This window comes from Lagopus leucura, unplaced genomic scaffold (assembly GCF_019238085.1).
Source record: "Lagopus leucura isolate 7727_CA_CO unplaced genomic scaffold, USGS_WTPT01 Super-Scaffold_100036, whole genome shotgun sequence".
NCBI classification, from domain to species: Eukaryota; Metazoa; Chordata; class Aves; order Galliformes; family Phasianidae; genus Lagopus; species Lagopus leucura.
In genome coordinates this window covers 349,971-377,694 of record NW_024962285.1, presented here as the reverse complement: position 1 = coordinate 377,694, position 27,724 = coordinate 349,971, and the positions used below count along the sequence as shown (strand labels likewise).

The 27,724-nt window shown below is 38.9% G+C and overlaps 1 protein-coding gene across 1 annotated transcript; it reads right to left on the bottom strand.

Moving 5' to 3' along the window:
- Positions 1 to 357: 357 nt before the first annotated feature.
- SMC2 (structural maintenance of chromosomes 2) lies at positions 358 to 22,498 on the bottom strand. The gene is made up of 24 exons (XM_042882872.1): positions 22,262 to 22,498; positions 21,221 to 21,370; positions 20,464 to 20,586; positions 19,476 to 19,514; positions 19,224 to 19,334; positions 18,992 to 19,036; positions 18,292 to 18,525; positions 17,367 to 17,516; positions 16,523 to 16,756; positions 12,895 to 13,054; positions 12,259 to 12,376; positions 11,357 to 11,495; positions 11,050 to 11,169; positions 10,574 to 10,778; positions 9,890 to 10,025; positions 7,745 to 7,869; positions 6,767 to 6,960; positions 6,354 to 6,497; positions 5,916 to 6,110; positions 5,155 to 5,355; positions 4,289 to 4,405; positions 3,224 to 3,384; positions 1,767 to 1,914; positions 358 to 876 (listed from the first exon to the last, which is right to left on the bottom strand). Exons 1-24 carry the CDS (start codon positions 22,427 to 22,429, stop codon positions 724 to 726), a joined length of 3,570 nt encoding a protein of 1,189 aa, XP_042738806.1. The 5' UTR covers positions 22,430 to 22,498; the 3' UTR covers positions 358 to 723.
- Positions 22,499 to 27,724: the final 5,226 nt, after the last annotated feature.

Sequence of the window (27,724 nt, the reverse complement as noted above, 5' to 3'; positions counted from 1 at the left end):
GCTCATCAGCCACAACTCCATTCACCAATCTTAGCTTAGCATGGTCAAATCTGCAGCTGTCGATTTCCTTAATTCAACAGCATGCCCACATCAAGAAGGGAGCCTTGCTGCTGAGTGAGGGTCTGCTGCCTGTGGGCTCTGGGTGCTGCGAGCAAAGATGTGGACCTTGGGATTTTATACCAGAGGGAAGACCACAATAAAATGTTGGTATGGGTTGAGTCTGTCCCTATAATCAAGGGATGGGGCATGTTAAAACTGTAATTCTAACTAACTATGCCTTATTGGGTGAAAAACAGCAAAGGAAAAAAGAAAGGAAAAGTTTTCTGTTTAAAATTTACTAAAATCATTAGCAAGCAACTAAAAATTCGCAGTTAAAATGCTACACACCGTACTTGTCTCAAGTAAGTAGTTTACACAGCTTAAAGCTTACACTAACTTACATACACATACAGCACTTTAATTGACAATAAAAGCTGAATGCAGTATCCCAGTTTGCAGCAGGTTTTCTGAAAACTGTAAATGCTGCAAGCTTCATTCATCACACCTTTCTGACAGAAAGGCTCCAGTTCAGCCATGAACTGAAGCTATTAAAAAAGCTAAAAACAATGACTTACTGAAAAGAATCAAGATAAAAATAATGATTTTTTTTTAAAAAAGGTGATTCTCGGGCCTCCTATTATCAAGGAACACAGAATGCTTGAGTCATCATTACTGCGTTGTTTGTTACTCAGCTTTGTTGTTGCTAGTCTCATTCAGTGGCTGCTTTTTTTTTAACTGACAGTGTCTTGAAACTGTGGATATACCATCAACAAACTTGGTTCTGTAGAGGACATTGGCGTTGTTAAACATTCCATCCTTCAAAGACACCACAAGGAACTACAACAAAACAGAAAGTGTGAAGTAAATGCTACTGTCCAAATAAAGATTAAAAAAAATAGGAAACACTTCAAAAAAGAGGATTACTTTTAATTCACTTAGGTATTATCTATCTTACTAATACTGCTTGTGTGTATATATACATATATATATATATATATTTTTTTTTTTTCCCACTGAAAGCCTCATAGAACATGCTGGGTTAATGCACACCATCATTTTTTGTGTTTATGAATTACATGCTTGGTCTACTCAGTGCAGGATGGCTGGCACATCCTGTCCTGCTGTAGCACCACAATAAAATACAACCTTTCTTGATCATTGACCATTGGGAAAATGTTGCCCTGAATTTTTCTAAGAATGCAGGATTATTCATGCACTAAAGCTGCAACTCAAATTGCTTTGCAGTACCACTAGCAACAGCTGTTCCTCTCTTCTCTACCATAATTTGGAAAGGTGACATTTACCAGCAAGTAAACATACTACTTTTCATTCAGAAGAATATGTTCCTTTAGTTCTGTGGGTGGACAGGTCACAGTAACCCCAAGATCCTTTCCACAAGCACCCATACTATTTTACATTTTTCATTTTAGACTGAAGAACTCTGTCAAGTAAACAAGAACAAACAAACAAACCCTGGTATGTGGGCTATGTCTCTAATTGGCTGTACATAGACCATCCTCCTTGTCAGTACCTGCTTTTCTTAACCAGTGCAGCAACTGCTTATATGAAGAGATAATACTTAAAAGTTTCAGCTGCCAAGCCATAAGCCAAATCCAGCTGAAATGACTCAGAAATAAAATAGTTCTGTAGTTCAGAATGCCCAGGAGCTGGCTGCCTCTGAAAATAACAAAGCTGAATAAATAGTCACAGTAGTTTCAAGAGCATACCTGGGACTGTTTGAAATGAGCATGAAGCATCTGTCCAATATTCTGGGTATGAGAAAGGTCAAGAGCAGCATCCACTTCATCCAAGATGTAAATTGGAGCAGGTTTGAAGAGAAGGATGGCTAAGATCAAGGACAAAGCCACCAGTGATCTAATACAAAGAATAAGGAAGCTATATTTTATGCTTTTGTTGGAGACTTCCACTTATTACAGCAATCATCTGGTAGTACTAAAATGTTCTCTGAGAAGCAGATTCATGCTGTGAGTTTTGGGGAGAGAGAAACAAGAACAGCTGCTGCCACAACTTTTCACTAAGAAATGTGGAGCCTTTTGCTAGAAACAGTATTGTTAATTATTTGACTGGCAGATCAGGTTGGCTGGGTTATGATTAATCTCTCTTCTAGAGGACATTTTTTGCTCTTCTACAGCAGAGTTGCTCTAAGGAAAGAACTGTTCTGATGCTGGATGAAGTAGGTCACCCAAGAAAGGATGAAAAGGCAGAGGCATCTGATTTTTTTTATTGTTTGTTTTTTGCCTCATTATTTTAATATCAACGAAGGATCTTGGGCTGTCTTGTCCTCTGAACTGGAGGACCATGACTCAGGGAACAGTTACATTCTGTTTGTGGTGACTGAAATTGTAAGGGAGGGATTGTATCAGCTCCGTGTTCTTAAGTCCATGGGCCAAGATTCCCCATGGCTCAATTTGAAGGCCAGTGCTGTTCAGCACTTCTGTCAGCGATGTGGATGTAGGGGCAGAAGGCATCTCAACAAGTCTGCTGGTGATCAGTGGCTCAGCATCAGCCAGTGATCTGCCTGACAGCCAGGAGGGCAAACTGCATTGTAGGGTGCACAGCCAGTCAAGGAGCTGGTTCTCTCACTAGATGCAGAGGTAGTGTGGCCTCGCTTCAAGGCATTGTGTGCATTTCTGGGCTGCATCATACAAAGCACCTAAGGGTTCTTGAATCTGTTTCAAAGTGTTACAATAAATGGGATTTCATCAGGTTGGGAGTCATCCATAACAGTCATTTGCCACTTCTCCCAGGTGTTCCTGCAGTGCAGGCCCTGTTTGGCTCAGTTGCTTCCCTAGAGTAGTATTCTACTGCTTTCCCCCACTGACTGCAACTCGAAGGCTGGAGCACGCCCTGTCAGCAGTACCTCAGTACTGCCTAGCGACTGCAGTTTTTCCATCATACGTTTTTGTCACTCCTTTGTGTTACAAAATTTTGTTGTTATATGCTAAGCGCTGCCTTCTTTGAAGTCAAGTTCCTCTTTGAGGGAAACTGAACTGATCATTCTTTAGATATGAAGCCAGGATGGAAGAAGACAGTCTACTATGGAAACAGCTCTGAAGCATAACTGGTTATGTGTAAAGTTGTGATTGGTTAGAGAGACCAATCACATCCACAACTGCAATGGAAAAGAAGACAACAACCAAAAACACATCCACAGTTTACCAACCTTTGACCTCCACTAAGTTCCGTTAAGTTTTCCTTCCAGATGTTTCCTAAGCCAACCCTGAACTCCAGACCATCCAGGATATTTTGCTTTTTAGATGGAACTAACATGGCTTTGGCTCCTGGTAGAAGCATCGAAAAGATGGAACCAAAGTCTTTGTTCACCTAGAAGTGACATCAGGAAAGGTCTATGAGCGTGATTTGAGTCAGAAGCACAGTTATAAAAACTTAGTGATGGGCAACACGATGCTCTAGGCTTCTTCATCAACTTCATTCAATGAATTCTCATGTCTTAAAGTTTAGAACACAGAGTGAGTATTTTATTTCAGCTATACTGAAATGAAAGCAAGCCTAGCAAAGTACACAGGACAATTTAGACAAAGCTGGATAAAACAGAGATTCCTTTCATTACCTAAGGGGAGCCTACAAGAAAGGTAGAAGGGGAATCTTTATCAGGGGGCAAAGTGATAAGATGATAGATTTTGCAGTTGTTATTTTGAAGTGAAAGAGGGGAGATTTAAATTAGACAGGTGAGAAATTCTTTACAGCAAGGCTGGTGAGGCACTGGAACAGGTGGCCCAGAGAAGCTGCAAATGCTTCCTCTCTGGATGTGCTCAAGGCCAGGCTGGGTGGGGTTTTGAGCAATCTGGTCTAGGGGTGTCCCTGCCCACATTAGGATGGTGTGAAATTAAATGATCTTTAAGGTCCATTCCAACCCAAACCTTTCTGTGGCTCTGTGCAAAACAGTCTATTTAAGAGGCAATGGCATCTGTATGCCAGTAGCTTAACTTTTATTTTCGTGGGCACTAAAAGAAAAAGGTAGTTCTGCAAATTTGACTGTCTCCACAGTTTGCAGAGAATTCATGCTCCACCCTCAAAAGTAAGCTTAAACAGAAGAAATGGAAGTTTCTGCTCCATACTTTAAATATTTAAATAGGCATAGGAGATCAGTTCTAGAAAGAAACAAGTTTTTTTCATACAAACACACAAAGCAGTGAACTAAAGTGAATCTGATCCCCAGGAAAAAAATACAGGCTGAAGTGCTAAGATTAGATTTCAAACGACATACCTTTTCCCAAGCAATGTGTAAAGCTTTATTTTTCTTTCGGTCGAGCTCTTCAATAGTTGCAAGAATTTTTACCTTGTCATTCTCTACAATTCTCTTTTTCTTCATTAAGTCATTATACTTATGCAAAAAGAAAAGTTATTTCAGTGAACAAAGCACAAAACAGTGGGAGTGTAATTAAGAAACACAAAATTAGTCACAAGATTGAAATCCAAAGCATTTGTTCAGCTGTATGCTGGATTTAAATTTTAGGGTGTTGTTTGCAAATTAAAGCATTAGAATTTTCAGCATCTGGCGAAGGTGAAAATCAGCACTACTCCATAAGTTGCATTCTGATTAAAAGTTAACCATGGCTCCATTTATCTTTCTGTGTTCTTTCTGTGCACACAGGAAGAACAGGACAATTCTAATTAAGAACCAGTATTTGAAACATTAGGTCAGTGAATCAGTCCTGAGACAAAACTGGAACATCCTCAGGATGCACACGAATCTAAGACAACCCTGGAACACCTTCAAGCTATCTTGCTTCTTTTTCTTGATCCGCAGCCTTTGACGAAGTTGTGATACTTAGTCAGATATGCCAACAGACACAAAGCCTGCCCAGTGCTACTGCTGCCAGCTTAGCAAGGGCTGTGGTAGGAAGTGTTGAAATTAGCCATAGATTTGTTATTCGTAACTTATTTTACTAGCACACAATAAGTAGTTCAAAATATAAAACTAATATGATCTAACAAAAAGCAGCTATATCAAGAAGATCATACTTTGGTGTACTTACCAACAGAATATATGAAAATATATATTAAGTCACATCACAAATACAATATACCCAAGATGCTCAATTTCTAAAGGTTAAAATTTGGAATGCTTACCCTTTCCTCTGCCTCAGAAAGCAAATTCATAGCTTTCATGTTCAATGACTTCTCCAGCTTCTCTTTTTTTGTCTGCAGCTTCTGCAGCTTCTGACCTGCTTCTTTAGGATTGCTGGCTTCAAAGTCGTAAGTTGTGTCTGGCTGGCCAAAAAGCTCTTTTTCTGAAACAATCCACTTATACTCTTTCAGCAGTTTGTCCAACTGTACACAAGAAGACATGCTGATGCTTTAGTTTATTTTTAAAATTCTGAATTAAAACAGAACAACAAAACCCAACCTGCTACTGTCCTAAAATCACTCTGAAGTATCAGTTATTTCATTCCAGTATAACACAGGTGGATCCCTTCACCGTGCTTCATGCTATATCCAAGACCACAGGGGGATCGAGATTTTGGGGGAAGTTTCATGTATGCTCTTCCACGTTACTTGGAACATATTTTCCTGTATCTGGACTAAGCCATTGTTGCCGTGTATCTGGATTAGATTCTCTAATTGGTTACCCAGATTATCCATAACATCAGAATGTTTTTGTGGTTTTTTTTTCCCATTGATCACCTTCTTTGACATATTTTCTATGAATCCATAATGATCTGTTACAATTCACAGTTTCCACTCCTCCTCTTTCACATAAAGAGGTGCAAGTAAAACAGTGCTTATTATTTAAAAAAAAAAAAAAAAGGAGGAGGCCATTTCCTTTGCACAAAGCGAAGGAAATAATCACTTGGCCACAAGATGCAAAGAAGAACACAATTATGAAATACCGTGGAAGAGGCATCAGCAGTCTCTTGTTGATACTTGCTGATGTCATGTTCTAACGCATTCATGTTGAGCTGCAGTTCATTATTTTGCTCTCTGTATTTCTCCATCTCTGCAGATTTGGCTTTGATAACTTTAGTTCGCTCTGCCATTAATCCCTTTTGCTTGATCAGCTCATTCTCCGCGTTCTTTAGAGATTCCTGTTAAGAAAATCAGACAGCTAGTAACTTCTTACAAAAGCAGATGTTACGGAGTTGGGAGTAGCAGAAAAAATCAACACATAGTAATAAAGCAAAAAAACCCACCCAACTCCTGCTAAAGCCAAGGCTAAATAATTTAGTGCTGCCAAGAGAATCCAAATGGCAAAAAAAATACACAATGCAATTTAAGCTTTAAGAGATCCTCAGTAACATCAAAACTGATAATATAGTATTCCCTCTTACCCTTGTCTTAAATGCTTCGGCTGCCAAAGCATCAACTTGCTCCTGGAAGGACACAATTGCTTGTTGTGCCGCCTCACTCTGTTGCTTATATGAGGCTTGTTCTTGTTTCAGCTGTTCAAGTTCCAGAACTAATGCTTCAACTTCCTAGAAAGATGTTTTAAGATTTGTTTTGGTTATACTTCAGTGGAAAGAATTGACATTTAATTTGATAGAGTAAATATTGCAGAAGATAATACAACACTTGCTCTTCTGTTGAATGGAGCAAAACCACAAAAGTATCACAAATTTCTACATGTCAGTAACTACAAAGAAATATTTAAGTTGTGAAGTTGATGGGATTGAAACTTCAGAATAAAACTGACTTCTGGAAACACTTGTAGCACTGAGAAAATAGCAATAGAGGTGAGATTTACCTGCTGCTTTTCTTTCATTTTTCTGCTTGAATCATCTGCTTTCTTCTTGGCGCTATTTAGTTTCTGCTGGGCATTTTTTATTTCCTGCTCACGTTCTGCTTCTGCATTTTTCATTTTATTCTCTAATGCCTTATACTCTTCTTCAGCTTTCTTCTGGCTCTCTTCAGTTTTCTTTAATGTCTCTTCACACTCCACTGAATCAAAAGTACAGTACTAAGATTGAACAGTGCTCTTATACTTAAGCTTAAATCCTGGCCTCTCTCTGGAATAAAAATCAGACTCTACTACAAAAAAAAAAACAAAACACAGCTGGCTGTTTTTTGCCAGTTACTGAAGTCAGCTATTTCAGTAATTCCTGAGACACTGATACCAGTTATTTGCAGGGCACCAAACAGAAAACCAATCATTAAAATTAACATGAAGAAGGGGCAAACAGATGAACAAGAAGTAAACCATGGAACAGCCATCTAGTCAGATACAACTTAATCCTTCACATACAATATACACATGCATTATTACTTCAGTCCATTCTTTTCTCTGTTTTCCTTACCACTGCATTTGATTTCTTTTACACTTTTCCCTAGCTACATAAACAGTACTTATTTCTATTGTTTTATCATTCAGATTATTTATACTGCTAACCCACATTGTCTCCTGAAAAAGATGGCTTGAAAAAAAAAAAATCACACAAATATAGGACTAAATGCATTTTATAAGGTCAGTACAAAGCCATTTTATCTTTTACTCTGAAGCATGTATGTGGAATCCTTAACAAGGACACAACCTTCAGAAAGGCACAAAAAACATTATCTGAGCCTCATACCTGTGTTTGCCAGCTATGATTCTAGGACATACTCCAAAATATAAAACAAATATTTTCAAAGCTATTTTTTCCCTTGGCTGTTTGCTTCTCAACTGTCAACTGTCTTTCTCTGCAATTAGCTTTTAACTGCAAGATAAAAAACACATTTGTCTCACCAATAGTTTTCTTCAGAGCAAGCAGGTCTTCCTGTTGTTTGTGATAAGCACTTTGCTGAATCTTAGTTTGCAGTAGCTCTGCCTCTTCAGACTTCATCTCCCACTGCTGCTTCAGATGCTGGTACCTTTGAAGGCAGTAATGATATATGCTGATATAATGAGGGATACCCAGCATTTCAGTTTCAAGTTGAAATAAGCAGAGACAGAAATGCTTATATTCCCACTCCAAAGTGACAACTATAAGTGACAACAATTACAACTATGAAACAAACGAGCTTACATTTTATAGGAGACTAACAGAGCTTTACAAAAATAGAGGTGTGTAAATATATAAATTCAAATGTGCCTAAAAGCAATTGTGAAGTCTGTAGAAAAGTAGCTTATGCATTTAACTCATAGTTATGAAGCCCTGAGAATATATACTAAAAACACACAAATGCAACACAGAGCCTGGAAACAAATCAGAGCTCATGTTTTTCCAGACAGTAAAATAAGAAAATCATTGAACAAAACAACAAGAAGCAAAACTCGTTTCTTCCTTTTGGTTACATTTTTGGAAATTTGTTATGACTTAAAACAATCTGAAAAATAATTTCAGCTGGCAGATACCATAGTGCCCTATGCTACCTTCTCATGGGATTTTTTTAGAACTAAATGTATATTTTAAATTCTATTTTTAAAAGCACAACCAGTAAGAAGGAATTGCTTAAAATTCAAACATACTTTTAAGATTATTTAACTTAAATCCTTACAGCAGTATCACTTGAATATTCATTTTCCTTTAGGATCTTTATATTTCCTTGGGAGAATAATAAGAACTATCACGAACTGAAATTCTTGATGGGTGTCACAAGATAAGGGAAATAAGCAGGAAGAGATGGAAATCATGGTGCAGTTAGCAAACTCTGACCTAATTGCTGTCAGAGAAAGGTAGTGCAACAACTGGAATATTACAACTGAAGGCTACAAGCTTTTTAGCTTTAAAAAGCTTTACAAGATTTTTAGGAGGGACAGTTAGGACAAAAGTTGCCCTCCACATTAAGAAGGAGCTGCCTAAGAAACATCCATGACCAGATTGAGAGCTTGTGGGGTAAAATTACAGAGCAGACCAGTAAGGTACAGCTGGTGGTCAGGGTCTAATACAGCCCTTTGACCAAGGGGAGCATGTTGATGAAGCCTTCCTGCTTCAGTCACAAGCGGTGTGCTCCCAGGCTCTTATCTTGATTGGGATCTTAACCATCCAGATATCTGCTGGGAAAGAAATACAGTGGACTGCAAACAACCCAGGAGATTCCTCAGATCCATTGAGAATAAATTCCTGTTTCAGGTATTAGATAGACCAACCAGAGGTGAAGAGTTTCTCATCCCAGTTCATCAGCACAGAGGAGCTCATTAAAGAGGTTAAGATCAAAGCCAGTCTGGGCTGTACTGACCATCACTAGACAAGTTTGTGATCCTGAGGAGTATGGATCTAGCAAAGAGAAGAGTTGGCACTCAAGTTCAGGAGAACTAACATCCAGCAGTGTAAGGAATTACGGGATGAGATCACCCAGGGAACTGTTCCTAGGGACATAGGAACAGATCAGAGCTGGCAGCTCTTTAAGGTTTACTTTCTGAGAGCACAAGAGCTCTCCAATTTGCAAGCATAAGTGATCAAGCAGAAGAGGAAGGAAAGCAGCACAGCTGAGGAAAGGCTTGCTGGTCAAACTAAGGGAAAAGAAGGAAAGCAGAGATGTCTGGCCTGAGAATAATACAGGAATGTCATCTGGGCACATAGAGATGGGATCCGGATGAAACTAAACCTGGCAAGGGACATGAAAAATAACATGAAGAGGTTCTACAGATTTATTGATCAGAAGAGACAGGCCAAAGAGAGCGTACCCCTTTTAATAAATGATAAGGGAGAACTGGCAACAAGATGCATGGAGACAGCTGAGGTACTCAAAGAGCGCTCTGCCTTAGTCTTCACTGCCAGTCTGGCTTCCCATGTCTCTCACATGCCTGATCATCTAGGTCCTTCGTCACCATGCAGGTCGCTCTGCCATTGCACCTTTGTTGTAATATCTTTCCCATCATACTGATCTGTCCAACTGCTAATGGTGACATAAGAGAAATAACAAGACATTTTTACAATGCAAACCTTACTTTTCAGCCGCATTCTTTAAGTTTGCCAGCTCTTTCTCTACAGCTTCAAGTTGAGACTTCTTTATTTTGACTTTGTCTTCAGCTTCTCTCATTGTTTTAAGTTTAGACAATATAGGTGTAATATTTGAGCTTGCACCTGTTCAGAGAAAAAACAGACTAAAGTTGGAACTGGAATTATATTCAATCTAATTGGAATTATATTCAGCTCTGGCAAATGGTGAATTGTAAATGTTGGCTACGATGCAGGTTTAACTCATGATTTGTTTTCATTGCAAAACAGAAAAACAGCTAAGCAACCATTCTCAATGGAGAGACTACAAATTAATTTTGTGAAATCAACCAACTTCACATGATGTCATGCATTAATTTACCTCAGATTAATTATGAAATACTCCAAAAAATGCTTGAATTCAAAGCATTCTTTCCAACCTCTTCAGGAGGGTTCAATAGCCAAATAAGGTCTAAGTATCTAATATATAAACTATATTATACTAATATTTTATTGTTTTCCTAGTCTAATTGTAGTCTTACTCCAGTGTACAACCACCAAACCTTTTCTCAGAGATGATGTTATCTCAAGTACAAGTTTAAACAAAAATGCCTCTTTCCATTTTTAAAAATGTGCAAAGCAGTAAACAAATCAACAAAAACACAATTGCTATATGAATAAGAAACAGTAATTGCCTCCACTAAGGGTTCCCTGGGGGTCAAATATATCTCCTTGAAGTGTAACTGCTTTCCTCATTATTCTTTTGTCAAAGGTCACTTTCTTAGCATTATCCATACTGCTACAGACCAGTGTTGTCCCAAAGACATATTCCATTGCCTTCTGCAGTTCAGAATTATAATCAATAAGAGAAATGGCTATATGTACTTCATGATGACCAATCTGGAAATAAAGTGAAATGCAATTAGTATGCCTTAAGTTACAAGAATCTTATCTCAATAATTTTTTAAAGTCATCATTGCATTTTAAAACTTAATTTCAGTTAATAGCAACACAATTAAAATCCATCTGAATATTGGATAGCTCAGGGATAGAGAGAGGAAAAAAATTAAGAAACTCTCAAACCATACAGAAATAGTATGGCTGTTATATTATGCTAAAAAAAAAAAAAAAACAACAGTATACAGTAAAAATATAGTATTTATTTACATACCAGATTTTTGGCCAGGGAGATAATCTCATCTCCAATACACTTGGCTGAAATTTTGCTTAGTGGAATGATGGTGTACCGATGCTTTAGTTGACCCTTCTCTAAAATCTTTTTGCCAGTAGCCTAAAATGAGAAAAGCTACCTTTCAGAGTACATCCAATACTAAGACAATATGGCATCCCAACAGCATCATTTCATCAACAGCGTATCTGTGTATGACACTTCTGACTTAATTTAAGTAGGTCCCTGGGCCCAATCACCTCTTAGGCATCAAGTCACTAAGCACATGCTTGCTTAGTGACACACGTACCTCTGTGTCCACAACAATGTTGTAGAGCTTTCCCCCAGCCACTGCTTCTAGGGCTCTTGATGTGGCTACGTCTTTCACGGTGATAAGAGTTACAACAAGGCCCTTCACGTGGTTTGGATTCCAATTTTTTTCTGGATTTCTTAGAAAAACAAAATCAGTTGTGATAACTACATGCTTGGTTCTCTTCCTGACATCTTCAAAGACTATCTTAGAAATTACTATTGTTTACAATGGTAGAAGAAACTCTAATTCTATTAGACAAAATAAACAGGAAATTATTAGTTTAACTACTTCACAGCAAGAGACTTTCCAGAAAAACGTCAGTTGCAAAGCCAACAGAAGAATGTCCTTCCTGACTTCAGTATGATTTGTTCACACAGTTCTCATTGATTGTAGTCTGGTTCCTATTATTAGCACAGCTATAGGAATATACTCAGGTTGATTTTACGTAAGAGAACAAATCCGAGGATACACATATTTGGTGGAGATGGACACAACATTGACTTCCACAGAGCAAGTTTACTCACAGACCTCAGGCAGGTCTGAAAATTAATAACATTTTTGCAGGTTAGATTGTTGGATTACTATAGTTTCAGCTACTGAGCTTGACTTACAGCTTGCAGCACCATGTTATAAAGTTTCTAAATTCACATTACATTGATAAGGTTGTATTTTAAGAATGACTGTGTCCTCTCCACTTCTGAACATGAATTCAGCTAGTATTTCCTGACTTTACTAACCCGTTCACTTGCCTCAGATAAGAGAATCATTATTCACCGACTGTATAAAAAAAAACAACTGCCAAGGAATAGATGGAGTAATTTTTATAGTCTCATAATTCATGCATAAAATGCACCAAACAGCACTTTAAAATGTATTTCAAGATGACACTAAGATCTTACTTGTATTCAAACCGTAGATGAGGATGCTTTGCTATTATACTTTCACACAATTCTGTCAGAGAACTGATTTCAGAACTCAGTTTCTTCTTTTTTGCTAGATGGGCTTCTTGTTCAGCTTCTAGAGTCGAACACAAAGAGCATAAAAACATACAGAGTATAGAAACATAGTAATTTGAGAATCAGTATTGTGTTCTGTTTATACACATGCATGGGGAGCAGCTAATTGAAAAAACTTGTAAAATTATTTTAAAATTTCAATTTTAGACAAATTAACACTTTAACAAAATCAAATACACAGAGCAGAAAGTGTAATGTTACTCCCTAAATATGAGTTGAAATGAATTCAGGATCGTCAATTTACACTTTTGTGCATCTTCTGCAACAAGAAACAACCTTTAAGAAGTTTTAAACTGGGAAGAATGGGAAGAAACAGGGAAACTAGTCAGTCCTTTAAGTTTGAGCTTTATAAGTATTGGCTCGCAGTATTTAAAACTGAATAATTTCAAAGTACTTCTTCTGCAAATTTCACCAGATAAATATATTCATGGCGGAAAAAAATATACTTGTTTTTTCTATTCCTTCTATATTGCTTTCCACATCCCCATAAAATTATGCACCAAAAGTCTGTATAAAAACCTTCGTATTTCAGCTTTTTCATTTGATCTTGTAGTTTCTCTTTTGTTTTTCTGATAGCTTCTAATGCCTCCTGGTCTTCCTTGTAGCTTCCATCCATCTTTTTAACTTCAGCTTGTTTTGTTTTTAGCTCCTGCTGAGTATATTTCAACTTCATTTGGGCCTGTAAGGAATAAGAAAACATGAACCAGACGGTATTTAGGGAAAATCTTTGAGTACAGATCTAGAACATATGCACTAACCAGGTTCTCCCTTAATTTGTAAAAATGCCCTCTGTTTGCAAGAATGGCAAATAGCAGCCTTGGCCCTTAAAACTAAAGACGTGGGTGACGAAAGCATAAAATGTGTCAGAGGGGGGTTTCTGGGTGCCAGCACTCTTGGTCTGTGTGTGCTGATGAGACGCACCTGTCTCAATAGAGGAAATATTTGACTGGCCTGTAACCTGGTGTGACCGATTGAGAGAGCTTCAAACTAAGATGGGCCAGAGAGGGAGGCTGCATTAGGAACACTGAGGCACACCAAGGGATGGTGCAGCATTACCTGAGGGTGGCAATGCCAATGGGAACACCTATGCTGCTCCAAGTAGCATGGTGAGTTCTGGAACACAGAAGAAATGCCTATATACCAATGCAGGCAGCATGTGGAATAAACAGGGGAAAATGAAATATGTGACCCTGGCCCAGATACATGATATCGTAGATATCTGTGAAATTTGGTGGGATGAGTCCCAAGACTGGAGTGTTGAGACAAAGGGTTACTGACGGTTCAGAACCAGCAAGGTGGAGATGATGTGCTTTACATATGGGAGTGACTAGACCATACAGCCATTGCTGTCAGAGATGACACAGCAGAGAACTTTCAGGTGAGGATTAAGGCAGCAGGCAATAAATGCAGCAGATGTCACGGTAGTTGTCTACTGTAGCTCACTATTAGTCCAGCTAATCTTTAGAGAATTGGTTGAAACTCCAGGATCAGTCACCCCCTCACGGGAGACTTTAAATTCCCAGACAATCCAGGAATATCACACTAGCACAACAAATAAGCTTGGAAAATTCCTGAAGCATGATGAAGATAACTTCCCATTGCAAGTTTTGAGTGAGCCAACTAGGAAAGGTGCCCTCCTAGATGTGTTGTTTGAGGTATAGTCAGCATGGGCTCACCATGAAAAAGCATGGAGCCAGGGAGCTGGATGCAACAATCCTTGTGGCTCCCATCTACATGGGATATTCAATCACTGTGTATTGTTCTATGATAAGATCACCTGCTTGGTGGGCAAAGGGAAGGCAGTGAATGTAATCTTTCTGGATTTCAGTGAAGCCTTTGATACTGTTCCTCACAGTATTCTTCTGAACAAAGTGCCAATGATAAGATGCGGGTGCTGTTCAGCATTTTTATCAATGATCTGGATGCAGGGGCAGAAGGCATCTGAGCAAGTCTGTTGGTGATAGTGAACTAGGAGGAGCTGTTGACTCCCTGGAGGGACAAATGGCCTTGCAGAGAAATCTACATACACTGGACAACCAGCAACAGCACACATTATAAGGAAAATGTTGGGTGCTGTGCCTCGAATGAAGCAATGCTGAACACAGGCACAAACTGGGAGAGAAGCAGTTGTAGAGTAACTCTGAAAAAAGAGACAGCAGGCTCAGCATCAGCCAGTGATCTGCCTGACAGCCAAGAGAGCAAACTGCACTGTGAGATGCGTTAACCACAGCAAGCCAAAAAGCTGGTTCTCTCACTAGACATAATGCAGCCTCACTTTGAGGCATTGTGCTTGGTTCTGGGCTGCATCATACAAGAAGGATGTTACAATACTTGAAACTGTCCACAGCAGGGCAACAAAGCTGATAAAACTGCTGGAAGGCATGTGAGTGAAGGCTTGGGAAATCTGGCCTGGGAAAGAAACTTCATTGCTTTCTACAACTTGCTGAGGAAGGGAAGTGGAGAGGGAAGTGAGTCTCTTCTCCATGGCATCCACGGACAGAATGTGTAGGAACGATACAAGGCTGCACTAGGGGAGGTTCAGACAGGACATCAGGAAGCATTTATTTACTATGAGCGCACACACTGGAAAAGACTTTCTAAAGAGGTGATTAATACCTCCAACCAGTCAGCAGCCAAGGAGCACTTGGAGAATGCTTCATAATGCTCAATACTGTGCTTTAATTTATGGTTAACCCCAAGAGCGGGTTGGACTTGAGGGTCTTTGAAGGTCCTTTCCAACTAACCTAGCCCTCAGCAATCAGTCTATCTTGGGACCAGTGCTCTTCAGCATCTTACAGAATGACATTGCACTCTCAGCAAGTTTGCTGAAGACACTAATCTGAGTTGGTATGACAGAAGGAAGGGATGTCTTCCAAAGGGACCTGAGCAGGCTTGAAAAGGGGGCCCACATGAGCTGAATGAGGTTCAAGTGCAAGCTGTTGCAATTGGATCATAGCAATCCCTGACACATATATAGACTGGGAAAAGAACTCATTGAGAACAGCTCTCCTGAGAAGAGCTTGGAGGTCCTGGTGGACAAAAGCTGGAGCCAGCAGCCTATGCTTGTAGCTCAGAATGTCAACTGTATCCTGGACTGCATCAAAACAGGAGTAGCAGAAGGGAGAGGATGGTCCTCTTGTACTCTGCCCTCATGAGGTGTAACCTGCAGCACCAGCAGGCCCCAGCACAAAGAAAATGTGGAGCTGTTGGAGCAGGTCCAGAGGAGCCCACAAAGATTGCCAGAGAGCTGGAGCACTTCTCCTACGAAGACAGGCTGGGGGAGCTGGGCTTGTTTATCCTGGAGAAGAGAAAGCTCCAGGGTGATATCATTTTGGCCTCCCAGTACATAAAAAGTTTATAAGCAGGAGGGGAAAGGGGAAATAGTAATAGAACAAGGGGCAAAGGCTTTAAACTAAAAGATGGGAGATAGATGTTAGGAAGAAGTTTTCTGCTCAAGAGGGTGGTGAGGCACAGGCTGCCCAGAGAAGCTGTGGATGCCTCCTTCCTGCAGGCATTCAGGAAGGCCTGAATTGTATGAAGCACTGGAGATTGATGAGCTATGAGGTCTGTTCTATTCCAAGCCATCCTGTGGGCTGCCATTCTATGAACTACTCTACTTTACATACTTGGATACAATAAACGGTATTACCACATACATAGTATCAGAGAAGAAACAAACTAAAATATTGCGGGACAGAACCACTTTTGTTAATTTTCCCAGAAGAGTTTTTCCAAAGCGAAAGAAGGTGCGAGTTTATCAACAAAAATTTATATTCCACCATCAAAACAGCTGCAAAAGTTTCCTATCTTAAGAGAGACGTGACATGCTTCAAGTAATAGAGAAATGTAATAGAGTAATGTAACAGAGAAATTCCTCCCAAACTCTCTATTCAGACATGTTTGATTCTACTAGATTAAATACAGAAATGCTTTAATTTCCTTTTCTAAGCTTCTTAATCTATACTTGTCAGTCATCTGTATTACGTCTCTTACTAATTTCTGTACTTCCTCAAGGCAATGTTGAAACTTCCTTATTTTAAAAAGCCTGCCTAATAAAAAAGATTTACCTAATGCCTATGCGAAAATACCTTGCACAGATGTTCTACAAATTTTTCCAACAGTGCATCAGGAGAACTCTGACTCTCACCTGTTTAGCCTCCGTTGCTGCTTTGCTAATCTCATTTTTGCAGGTCATCATCTGGTCAGCAAGAGAAGTTCCTTGACCACTGTCATTGCTAGACAGGCCAGCAGATACAGCATTAAAACGCTGTTGTGCTGTGGCTAAAGCTTCTGCATCTTTTTTACTTTCCTCCTGTAAATCATTTAGCTCTTCCTGTATCTTCTTTATTTCCTTCTCCTTTGATGTGAATGCTTTAAATTCCTTTAGCAAAAAACAACAACAATACACCAAACCAATAAGTCCCATTAATTTTAAATTTTGTTGGTAAACCAGATGATGTACAGCTATGATTATTTTCACCAGCCAAATTTTGAAAAACTTGTCAGCTTTTTTGATTTCACAATCTGTTTTTACATATTTTAGGTGTGCACTTGCTCAGTGAGGACACTCAACACAACATCTACAGAGAAAAATGAAATAGAGGAAGAAATGATAACTGCACAAGAAGGAAAAACAGCTCTCTGTAAAGTACTTAGTGTTTGCATTTTAAGAGAAATGAATTAAATGTCAAGAATATGAAGCAGATATTTTTCTTTTGAGATTAGCAGGTTTTCTGAATGCAGATGGGATCTCCTCCCAAAATTAAAACGAAGTTGTCAACAGTAGAGCTGGACTTCCTTCATAAATATATCATATTTGTTTTTAGTGGGAGTCTACTACCTGTGCCATGCAAATCAATTAACATCCTTATCATTTGTTTCTATCCTCCTATTGCCATTTTTTTCCAATCAGCTTTGAGGACAACTCTGCTGTCCCCACTCACTCTGAATTACATCAGTGCTTAGAAAGAAAATCATAAACAAGGGTTTACCTCCTGCATGATTTTAATCAATTCTTTATGCCTTTTCTCTTCACTGTTTAAGTTTTGCTTCCTGTGATCAAGATCACTGCGGACTTTAGCATCAACTCTTTGGAGTTCCGACAAAGCAACTTCCAGCGAATGTAACTTAGCACCAAATTCCTACAATCAGAAACAATGGAAATTCAATGTGTACAGCTATCCAATATCTAAGATTCCATCTTCTGTTCGTAGCTATGTAGAGGAGATGCATGTCTGATTGCACGGTTAGACTCTAAGACTCTAAAACAAATGTGATAGAACATCTCTTTCCACAGAAATCCAAACCAATCTGAAGCCACTGCTAGAGCTGAGTTGTAGTTACTGAGAGACACCATCCTTGTTAGGGGAAGTGTAGGAGTTGTGCTTGTACATGAAAAGATGCTGTGGGGTACTTGGTACATAACCAATTTTTCTACCTCTGTAACTGAGGTCACTAGTGATTTTTGTATTTCCCACTTCAAGAGCATTTTGTCTGAAACACAGACAAAAAAATGGAAAAAAAAAAAAAAAATCAGATAAAGTTTTCCACTGAATACACAGAGTGGAAATAAGAGGAAAAAATTTTATCATCTTCAATTACTCAGTCTCACTTCAGTGCCTGAGATTATCGAGATTATTTGGGAATTTATTGAATAGGACTCTGATCCTTGCAGGCTTCTCTCAGCTTGGGATATTTAACAATTTACAGCAATTGAAAATATAGTATTTCAGACATTAAAACTTTATAGAGACCCCATTTATTAAATGGTTAATAATGAGTAAGCAGTGTATAATCTAAACAATCCATCACAGGAAGAATCAAATTTAAGTGCATATCATACACAAAAATAATTTTCTTCTCATGTACTTCCTTCTATTAACACCTTTGGGTGAGCGTATCTGTGTTCTCACTTACCGTATTGTTTTTCTTCTCTGTTTCTTCTATTTGTTGTGCAAGTTCCTTTACCTTCTTCTCATTCTCAGCCACTGATTCCAAAATCTTCTTCTTATTTGTCTGTGCTTCCTTTAAAGCATTAGCAGAGCGATCCTTTATCTCCTCAGCACGGACATACTGAAAAGCCACATGGATGCGTCTTAAATTCTCCACTTCCCGTGTTATTTTCTGGTACTCTAGATATGATGCACGTGCCTGAAAAGGTACAGATCAAAAGAAAATAAGAATTAAAATAGGGTGGAAAAAAATTAAAGTAGTACTGCTATAGGATGTAATATTCTTATAATATAATATATAGATTATAATATTCAGCATTGTACACTGCAAGCCTTCTTAAGAAAATCTTAGATAAAGCTATTCTAGTGCAGTTGATTGTGTAACAGAAACTCCACTTGAGGCAAGTTTAAGAACTAAGACAAGTATTTAACTTCTACGTTTTCTGCTTCTCTCCTTTGCTTCTTTCTTCCTATATTCCTCTCCCACGTTTCTCGTAGTTCCTGCAAACCACACCATTTATATTTGGATAGATGATAAACTTTTCATCACTTAAAAGATTCTAAAAAGGCTGAAAATACCATGTCTTATTTTCCATATACTAATTCAAGGTAGTAGAAAGTATTTCTTCAGTGCTTTAAAGCCTCTAACGACAAGTATTCCATACCTCTTTCAGTTTCTCTATAGTTGGACTGATCTCTTCAGTTATGACCTGAAACACAAACCAGAACATTTGTATTCAGATTTTTAAAACTCACGTAGCATTAATACCTACACATACAGACACATAGAGAAATGAAATAGTTTACAAGTAAAAAACGAAACAAAATACACTGTGCTAGTTATTCAGCATCTTTAGCAAATAAAGCATACATTCCATTCCCACATATAGTACCAACCCTTCGAATTTCATCCAGTTTGGCTTCCTTTTTCTCTATGGTTTTATGGGCAGTCATTTTCTTGCATTCATACATCCTGGTACCAGCTGCTTCTTCAATCATAGCTAGAATCTTTAACAAAATAATTTGACAGAATGTTAATGATTTTTATCACATCAAGTTGGTTCAACTCAAAGCAAGTTTAACAAATTATATCTCTGTAACACTTCCTTACCCAGAAAAAAAAAAAGAAAAAAAATTCAGTTTTCTCACCTCTGTTGGCTTCATATTTAGAACTTTAGTAATTCGCCCCTGGTTAGAAAAAGATAAAAGGAGAATTATGATTGTGTACCATGCTATAGTAGTAAAAAATAAATTAAAACCCACATACTCATTTTATACGCTATATTAAAAGTGCTAACCTGTTTTATTATTATTATTAATTTAGTTTCATTAGTTACTTTGTTCTCAACATTTCAAACAAAAAATAAGTTCCTTCTTCCAGCAGCAAGCTTGAAATGGCCTTTAGAACTTCTACATGCATTCTCCACATTTTTGCTCACATCCAAGTAAAGTGGTACTATGTTTATTTTGTTCTGGCAGTCATACTGACTTCCTGAGCTCAAATAACTTCCTAATTACAGATTGGCTGCTTGGTAATCTGGCTCATTTGTGAAGGCAGAGGGGAAGGAAGGGGAATAAAATGGCTGCAAAACTGCCAAAAGCTTTTTTTTTTTTTTTTTTTTTTAAATAAATAAATAATTAGGACAACTCCATTTGAAGCAAGTAAATTCTACTATTTTGCTATTCCATGCAAATCTATCAAGGGCTGATTTAGTCCCTCTACTAATGGTTACAAGGATCTTTTCACTTGGTCAGCTCATCTTTTTTCTAACTGGGATTTAAGAAAGCATATACATTAACTCATTCTAAATATTGCGTAGCAAAGAATACAGCAAATAAGGAAAAAATACTCTCTTTCATGATGTAATAGTAAAGGAAACATAATAAAGGAGACCAAAAGGGAAACAAAATTGGCATATGTTTTAGAAAAAGCCTGCTGTAAGTCCAATGAGGAGATGAAAGAAAGTGAGTGCTAAAAATTCAGTCAGGGTCATGCTGTGCTACTCTAAAAATCTTAGCTACTGGATATTCCATTTTCACTTGAAAGTTGCTTTTAATTAATAAGGAAAAAAATGTTATTCCACAAATTTAGTGCCACTTGTATTCTTTCTGAATTTTAGAAAAGTATGCATAATACCTGCATAATAAGGAAGTGAGGGTTATTGACATTGAGTCCGACAGAACAAAAGAGATCCTGTACACGATTGTTGGAAGCATTCATACCGTTGATAAGATACTTATTTCTACCCCCAACAACAACCTAGACAAGGAAAAGAAACAGACAAATCAAGTGATTTACAAGTGGCTTGATATAGTGCAAGAAGACAAAATAAATAATTAAGTGCATAAAAAAAGACAGAGCAAATTCTATATACTCCTGCTTTGTGTGCACATACCATACAGAACATAACAATAGATCTTACAGATGTTTCAAACATCTTTGCAGTTTTGCAGCAGAAGCTTTAAATAAGATCAGTTACAGAGGGTAAATATTTGTTCAAGACTGACAAGAAATTCCCAAACAATGCAGGTTTTCTTTTAAAATTTACATGTTTTAGAGACAGAATTTAACATGAAGCTCAGAAATGAAGAAGTCACAAGATGGAAAGTTAGAAGTTATTTAGGAACATCATTTTACTGCTAGTATGCTTTTGTGCAGTTCCACAGAAAACATTAGTTGTACACTGCATCTAAATTATCCTAATCTTATTTCCCAAATAATTACAACTTTCAATCTAGTATAGTGATTTCACTTCTACACTTTTTGTTAATAACACTGTAGAATCACTTAAAGACTTTAAAAACCCTATTTTCCTATTGAAAAGTCACTCTGTTGAGTATAGTAAAAATGAATGAAGTTTTCTGAGCAAATAAATATGTATTTTAGTGCTCACCTGCCTGGTGATGGTGATCTCATCATTATTTTCAAATCCCAGTGGACTATGTTTCTTGTCAGAATTATCAAATGTGATAGACACAGTTGCCTTATTCACTCCAGCTTGCCCATTTTTATAAACTAAATCATGGAGACTCGAAGCTCGCACCTAAATGTGTGGAACAGATCAATAAACTTTTGAAAGAAATCAAAGTGGTGCTGTGTTCTTCTGTTTGGGCAAAATGAATGGATACTGTAAAGGTCTATTTATAATGCTGAAGATTCAGGGGAATGAGGGATACCAGAGCTGCAAGACGCTAGTGCATCATTCAATAGCAGAATGTTCAAGTTTTAGTGAGCTAGAACTTGCCATTTGTTCCCACACGATATTTCTGATACAAATAGAGTGGCTGTTTAAAAAAAAATAAAAAGCTAGATTATTAGTTCTGTCACTAGTACCTTCACATACTTAGAAATTTATCATTCCTAATGCAGTGTACTAAAAAGTGTTCCTTGGCTTAACCCAGAGTTAGAATGGGGGAAGAGGAGAGGAAAAACCACCTGAAAGCAAAGGTTCCAATTGGTCATATTTGCGCATGCAATTTTATTTTATTTTCCTAAGCAGCAAATGGGGCACACCTTTTAAATAATAAGTTGTTTCAAGAAACCAGACCATTATTTTTTTTTCCCACTGAAGAACATTTTGGTGAAATGTCAAAGATCAAATATAGAAGTGCAGAATTTCATTACAAGAACACAAATTGGAACCTTCAGCTTCAAAAGAATTTCAGCTTCAGGCTGCTGCCCTTAAGTGGGTATCTTTCAACTAAGCGGTATACTTTGCACTACCGCAGTGTACTGATTATTAATTTAAACTTAACAAGAACAAGCAAAAAAGGCAGAAACACAGTTTCGCTTACTAAAGAATTCAAGCAAATAAAACCATTTTTTGACAGAAATAACATTTTTTTGGGTCTTCCACAAGAGATTTCTCAGGAGACTAAAAAGAAAGGTTGATGCCATAAGGAAGAGCTTTCTTAAGTTCACCTTCTCTCTTTACCTGAGATAGATTGGAGATGCCCAACAGGAAGCAGATCGAGTCCAAGATGTTGGACTTGCCACTACCATTCAAACCAGTAATGGCATTGAATAATGGATCAAAATCACGGATTTCTGTCCTCTGAGCATAGGATTTAAACCCTTCAAGTACAATTGACTTGATGTACATCTTCTTTAAGCTGTCAAGTGGCCACGTTGGTGCTTCCCCCAGGAGTACAATGAAAGGACTGAACTGTAACTCCTCATGCTTTGAAGGAAAAAAACAAAAACACATACAAAAGAAACAAGTTGTACCGTATGCCTAGCGCAGCTATACAGAGCAAAAACAGCGCACACTTTTAAAAAGAAAGTCACGGAGGTCCGCAGATCCAGTAAGCATCCCAACAACCGTATGCACATTATTAACTAGCGTGACTTCACATACCGTTCATCGCTATGGCTACAGCCTACTCTTGTCGTGACGCTGGTCGTTACGGCTGTTGTCCCGTGTGGGGCCGGGAGTTGGACTCGATGATCCCCCTTCCAGTTCGGGTTACTCTGTGACTCCAGGACAATTCGGGGGCCAAAATGACTGATGTCTCCCCGTTCACCCACTGCAGATTCCCGCCTACCGCGCTGCAGCCCAGGGATAAACTGCCACGCACCTCGGCCAACACAGCCCCGCGACTGCCCTTTGTCTCCACCGAACCCCCCCGCAGCCCCTCAGGTACCAAGCGAAGGAAGCTCTCGCTGACGGCCGGCAGCCTCCGAGCCCCTCTCGCACGCTCGCCGTAAGCAGAGCTGTGGCAGTAACAAACGTTTGAATTTTGGCGCCGAGAGGAAGCCAAGGACGTTGGAGGAGGTGCCCGCCTATGGCTGCCAAAACCTCTGCCTGATCTAGAGGTCTCGGATTGTCTAGTCTACTTCCCCCGTGAAGGGAAGAGACACGTTCGATTCACACATTTATTCTTTTCAAATAAAAATATAGCATAGTGAGAAAGTAGAGACTCTGTTTGGCGGGGCGGAAGGCGCCATAAAGTCAGGCGAGTATGGAGGACAGCCCCAGAGGCAGAAGGACCCCGAGCTCCTGCCAGGCGGAAAGGCGCGGCGGGGTCCTCCTAGGTCTGGGCGGGAAAGCACAAAAATGGCGGGTCTCCACCCTCTGAGGGAGGTGTGGTGGGTATAGTTGGGAGTTTTAGCGTTCGCCTTTGGCTGCGTTCTTTAGGTCCAGGCATTTCGTTGAAGCTGGTGTTACGATGTGAAAATAGATCGGTGCGTTGCAGATGGAGTTCTGTATTCCTTTACCAGCTGGGCTTTAGTGTTACCAATGAGGTCGAGGGAGCTGCACTAGTCAAATGATTTTATTGAGTTATTTATTCAGGTGTTTTTTTTAATCATTTGAAATGATCTCACTTACGGATCTGTTTTAAAGGAAGATCTCTTTGTATCACTTCAGGAAGTAGATTACCTTTGTCAATGTATCTGTTTATAAAACATTATTTTGACGGCACTGTTTCTGGCACTCCTGTAATCAGGGAGTGCTGAACCACGTCCTGTCAGCTGATGACATCTGACCACCATACTGAGAAAAGTATTTCAAAGTATCAGGAAAAATTTGGCTGATTATGCAGCTGTGCTTTCACACTACTGCGTTTATTTGGTGAACTGAAAATCCTACCTAGAGGGAAAAAAAAAAAAAAAAAAAAAAAGCGAATAAAGAACAACTATTTCTGGTAGTGCTGAAGGCTCATTCCAAACAAGCTGAGCTACGGTTTTATTAGGCATCAGAGCAATAAGTACTTTCTGTCCTTAACCAGGGACTTCCCAGAGACAGTAGTATGCTTTGGGGAGATGACTAGCTTGGCAAGAAAATCCAAGATCCATGAATCCTTAGCTGAGCTATCTTTGTTACAATACTAAAACTAATGCCCATGGGTCAGAAGGACCCCTGCACAGGTAAAGACAGTTCCCCTGAGAATGCATGGAATCAGTGGTGTTAAAAACATATGCAAATTTGTAATAAATCATCATGAGGAGAACAGACTGAAAAACTACTGGTTTTGTAACTTTTGTGTATAAATATTGTGCGGATAGTTTCCTGCATGTACTTAATCTGTGAGAAACCACCTAGCACCCAGGCTTGCGCAGTCCTGAAATAAAGAAGCAGTGTCTGTTCCAAATGTGAGACTTACTGCACTCCGGATGACAAATCCACGTTTCAAACAACAGCATGAGAGGCTTCCCACCATGAAGATAACCATGTATTTTTGCTATTTGCATATGATGTGCAGGAGATATAACTTCTCTCAAAACTCGAAAACAAAAGTTCTCAAAAACTTGATTCTGTAATACCTTTATAATCTCATATGCCCTAAAAGTTTGGGTACTTTCATTGATGTTGTGATAAAATGTACTCTTTTAATGTCATCTAGTTAGTATGCTGAAATGAATATAGCGTGTTGTTTTAGGAAAGAAAAGAAACATTTATTTTGACACATATTTTGTTTTTTTACACCGTAATGTGCATTATACAAAATATTTATCAGGTAGTAACGTGAGTAGATATTCTGCCAAGGTAAACATGTAGTATAGCTTCATTGCTTTATGGAAAGAGTATTTTAGGGATTGAGATAAATATACTAGAGTAAATTTCCCATGGGGTTCTTCCGTTTCTTTAGCTGATTTGAGAAGTGTCACATAGAAACTTTTAATAAATAAAAACAATAAAAATAAATATGAAGTCACAACTTTCTCTGCTCCTAAGACTTGTTTTAGTTCACATTGTGTTAATCTTTGCAGTTGCTTATACCAAGCAAGCACTCTTTGTTATACAGGGAGCTAATTATGAGTTTTGAGTACAAGTTTATATTATGTCACAGTTATAAAATAATTTAAGTTGATAGGCATTTCTGGAAGTTTTCTGGCCTCAGCTAGGTCAGAGTTCAAAACCAAACCAAACAAGGCAAATTGTTCACAAGCCTGTCGAGTTAGGAACATTGCAGAAGACAGATTTTACAATCTCTTCAGGCAACCTGTTCCAATATCTGATCACTTTGTGGTTTGAGGGATAAAAGACAAAACTTTCTGCATCTCACTAGAAATTCCTGTTTTGCAATTTTACTCCACTGCTAAGCACTCCCCTCAGATGGGTTGGTTTCCATTTTTTCTGTACTCTCGTTACTAAGCAGCTGTAGAAAGCTGTAAACCTCCCTTTGTGGCACTGAGTATTTTGACTTTGTCTGCCAGAGCACCCTCAAGGACTTTCACTGGGACAGTTCCACAAACCTTTAAAAAACATAGACAATGTGTTGAACTGACTGACACAACAGACAGAGGACTGCCATTGATAAATACAGTAGGTGCAATTGTGCTCATATATGATAACAGTGTTAGTGAAATAATGCTATTCTGTGTGTTCTTCACCAAGAGGTGAGGGTACAGTGCTTACCAGGAAGGCATTTCTGTTGTGGTGGAAGAGGGAGAGCACGTTTTCCTATGTCTTCTGTTTCTCTTCTTGCTTCTGCCATTTAGTCTCTTTTCTCTTTTCCCTTCCCCTTTCCTATCCCTATGCCTCCCTAAAGTACTTTCCTAATCTTAGCAATACTTGGGTGGAGAGTCAAATATTATAGTCAGGTTCTTCTTAGAGCTCATATTAATATTTATAAAGAATTAACTTCAATATTAATTTCGCAGATAATGAAATATTCTCATTCTGGACACCATAGATTCTATTCAAGACTCTAGATTCTGTGCTGAAACCGTTCTCTGCTTTATCCCTCAACCAGAACAGAAGCATCCTGCCACCACAAGACTCCTCTTTTATCTGCTTTTCATGCATATCTTGTGGGTCTCTATCCCCAAGGCTGAGGTAACAGGAGACCTGCATTTCTTAATCCCTTATGTGCAAATCCCACACTCCAGTAGTTTTTATTTCTGGGGGACAAAATAATTTTTCAAGGTTTTCCTCATCAGTTTTATTTTCCATGTGATCCTACAGCGGACTTGCTGGAGCATGTTAGGGACTGTTGCAGTGGGGAGCTGAAAGCTGAGCTCAGTGTGCTCCAGATGTGGTTGAGTTTAAGTTCAATGTGGTGGGCCTGGGCTGTCCCCTGGACCTGCTGGCTGCACACCTCTGAACACGTCCCAGGATGTGGCAAGCCTTCTTTGCTGAGTGGCATGCTGCTCACCCTCATGCTCGCTCTGTCCTCTAGTCAACCAGTGTCTGACCTGTATTGCTCTGTGGGGTTACTCTGTCCCATATGTAGAACTTGCAATAATTTTTGAACTGTTGAGAAAATGTCTGCTCCAATAGGCTAGTTCAATTATTTTTATCTCCAAAAGAGATAGAGGAGAGTCTTTAGCTTTCTTTATTAGAATAGAGGGAGAGAATGCACTAGGGCAAATCTCTGTAAGGTCTCTCAACCCTTCAGAAATCACAGCTTTCCCTTAATCCTTCTTCCCAACGCATTGTGACTCCTCCTTTCCTCACTGGCTGAAATATTCAGAGATTACAGACTTCCTGGTCCACCTAATATGTATCCCTCCTTATATGTGACCTATTCCACCTATGCAGTAAGTACAAAGTCCATAAGTTCAAGTTCTCTGTAGACATTTGAAACTAAAATGTTATTTGATGAGAGTGTACAGACCAAGTGGAAAGTAATTTGCAAGCTTCTGTATAACAACTTGTGATCGAGGGCATCTTGTTTGCAAGTCTCTACGTAATTTGCAAGGGCATCTTCAAGTCTCTTACCTCAAACTTTTTGAAGTTCTAGTTAATCTATTTTTCCAGCCTCTTAAGTTCCTTCAGAGTAGCATGCTTTTCAGGTATGTTGACCATTCCTCCCAAAGTAAGTAAGTAGAGACAAGTAGAGACAATGAGGCAGACTGCCTGATGGCATACTGTATTCCACATCCAGATCATTAATAAAGACATCAAACATTATTGCTGCCAATTTAGAATAACAGAATCATTGAGGTTGGAAAAGACCTGTAAGATCACCAAGTCCACTCATCAACCTATCCCCACCATGCCCACTAACCCACATTCCTCAGTGCCACATGCACACATTTCTTGAACACCTTGAGGGACAGTGACATCACCACCTCCCTGCAGTCTGTTCTAATGCATAAACACTCTTTCTGGGAAGAATTTTTGCCTCATATCCAACCAGAACATCCTCTGGCACATCATGAGGCCATTCCATCTCATTCCATCATTATTACTTGGGAGGAGAGACCAACCCTCACCTTTCCACAACCTCCTCTCAGGAGGGAGATAAGATCTCCGCTGAGCCTCTTTTCCAAACTGAATATTCCTAGTTCCCTCAGCTGCTCCTTTTAAGACTTGTGCTTCAGACCCTTCACAGCTTCGTTGCCATTCTCTGAACAAGCTCCAGGGCCTTGATGTCCTTCTGGTAGTGAGGGGCTCAAAACTGAACACAACCGTTGAGGTGCAGCCTCACCGGTGCTGAGTAGAGAGGGG

Coding starts and splice junctions, on each gene's coding strand:
- SMC2 (XM_042882872.1), bottom strand. CDS start 22,429: ATGTACATCAAGTCAATTGTACTTGAAGGGTTTAAATCCTATGCTCAG. Junction 21,371..22,261: donor GCATCTCCAATCTATCTCAG/GTAAAGAGAGAA, acceptor CCACACATTTAG/GTGCGAGCTTCGAGTCTCCA. Junction 16,757..17,366: donor TGATTAAAATCATGCAGGAG/GTAAACCCTTGT, acceptor TTTTTGCTAAAG/GAATTTAAAGCATTCACATC.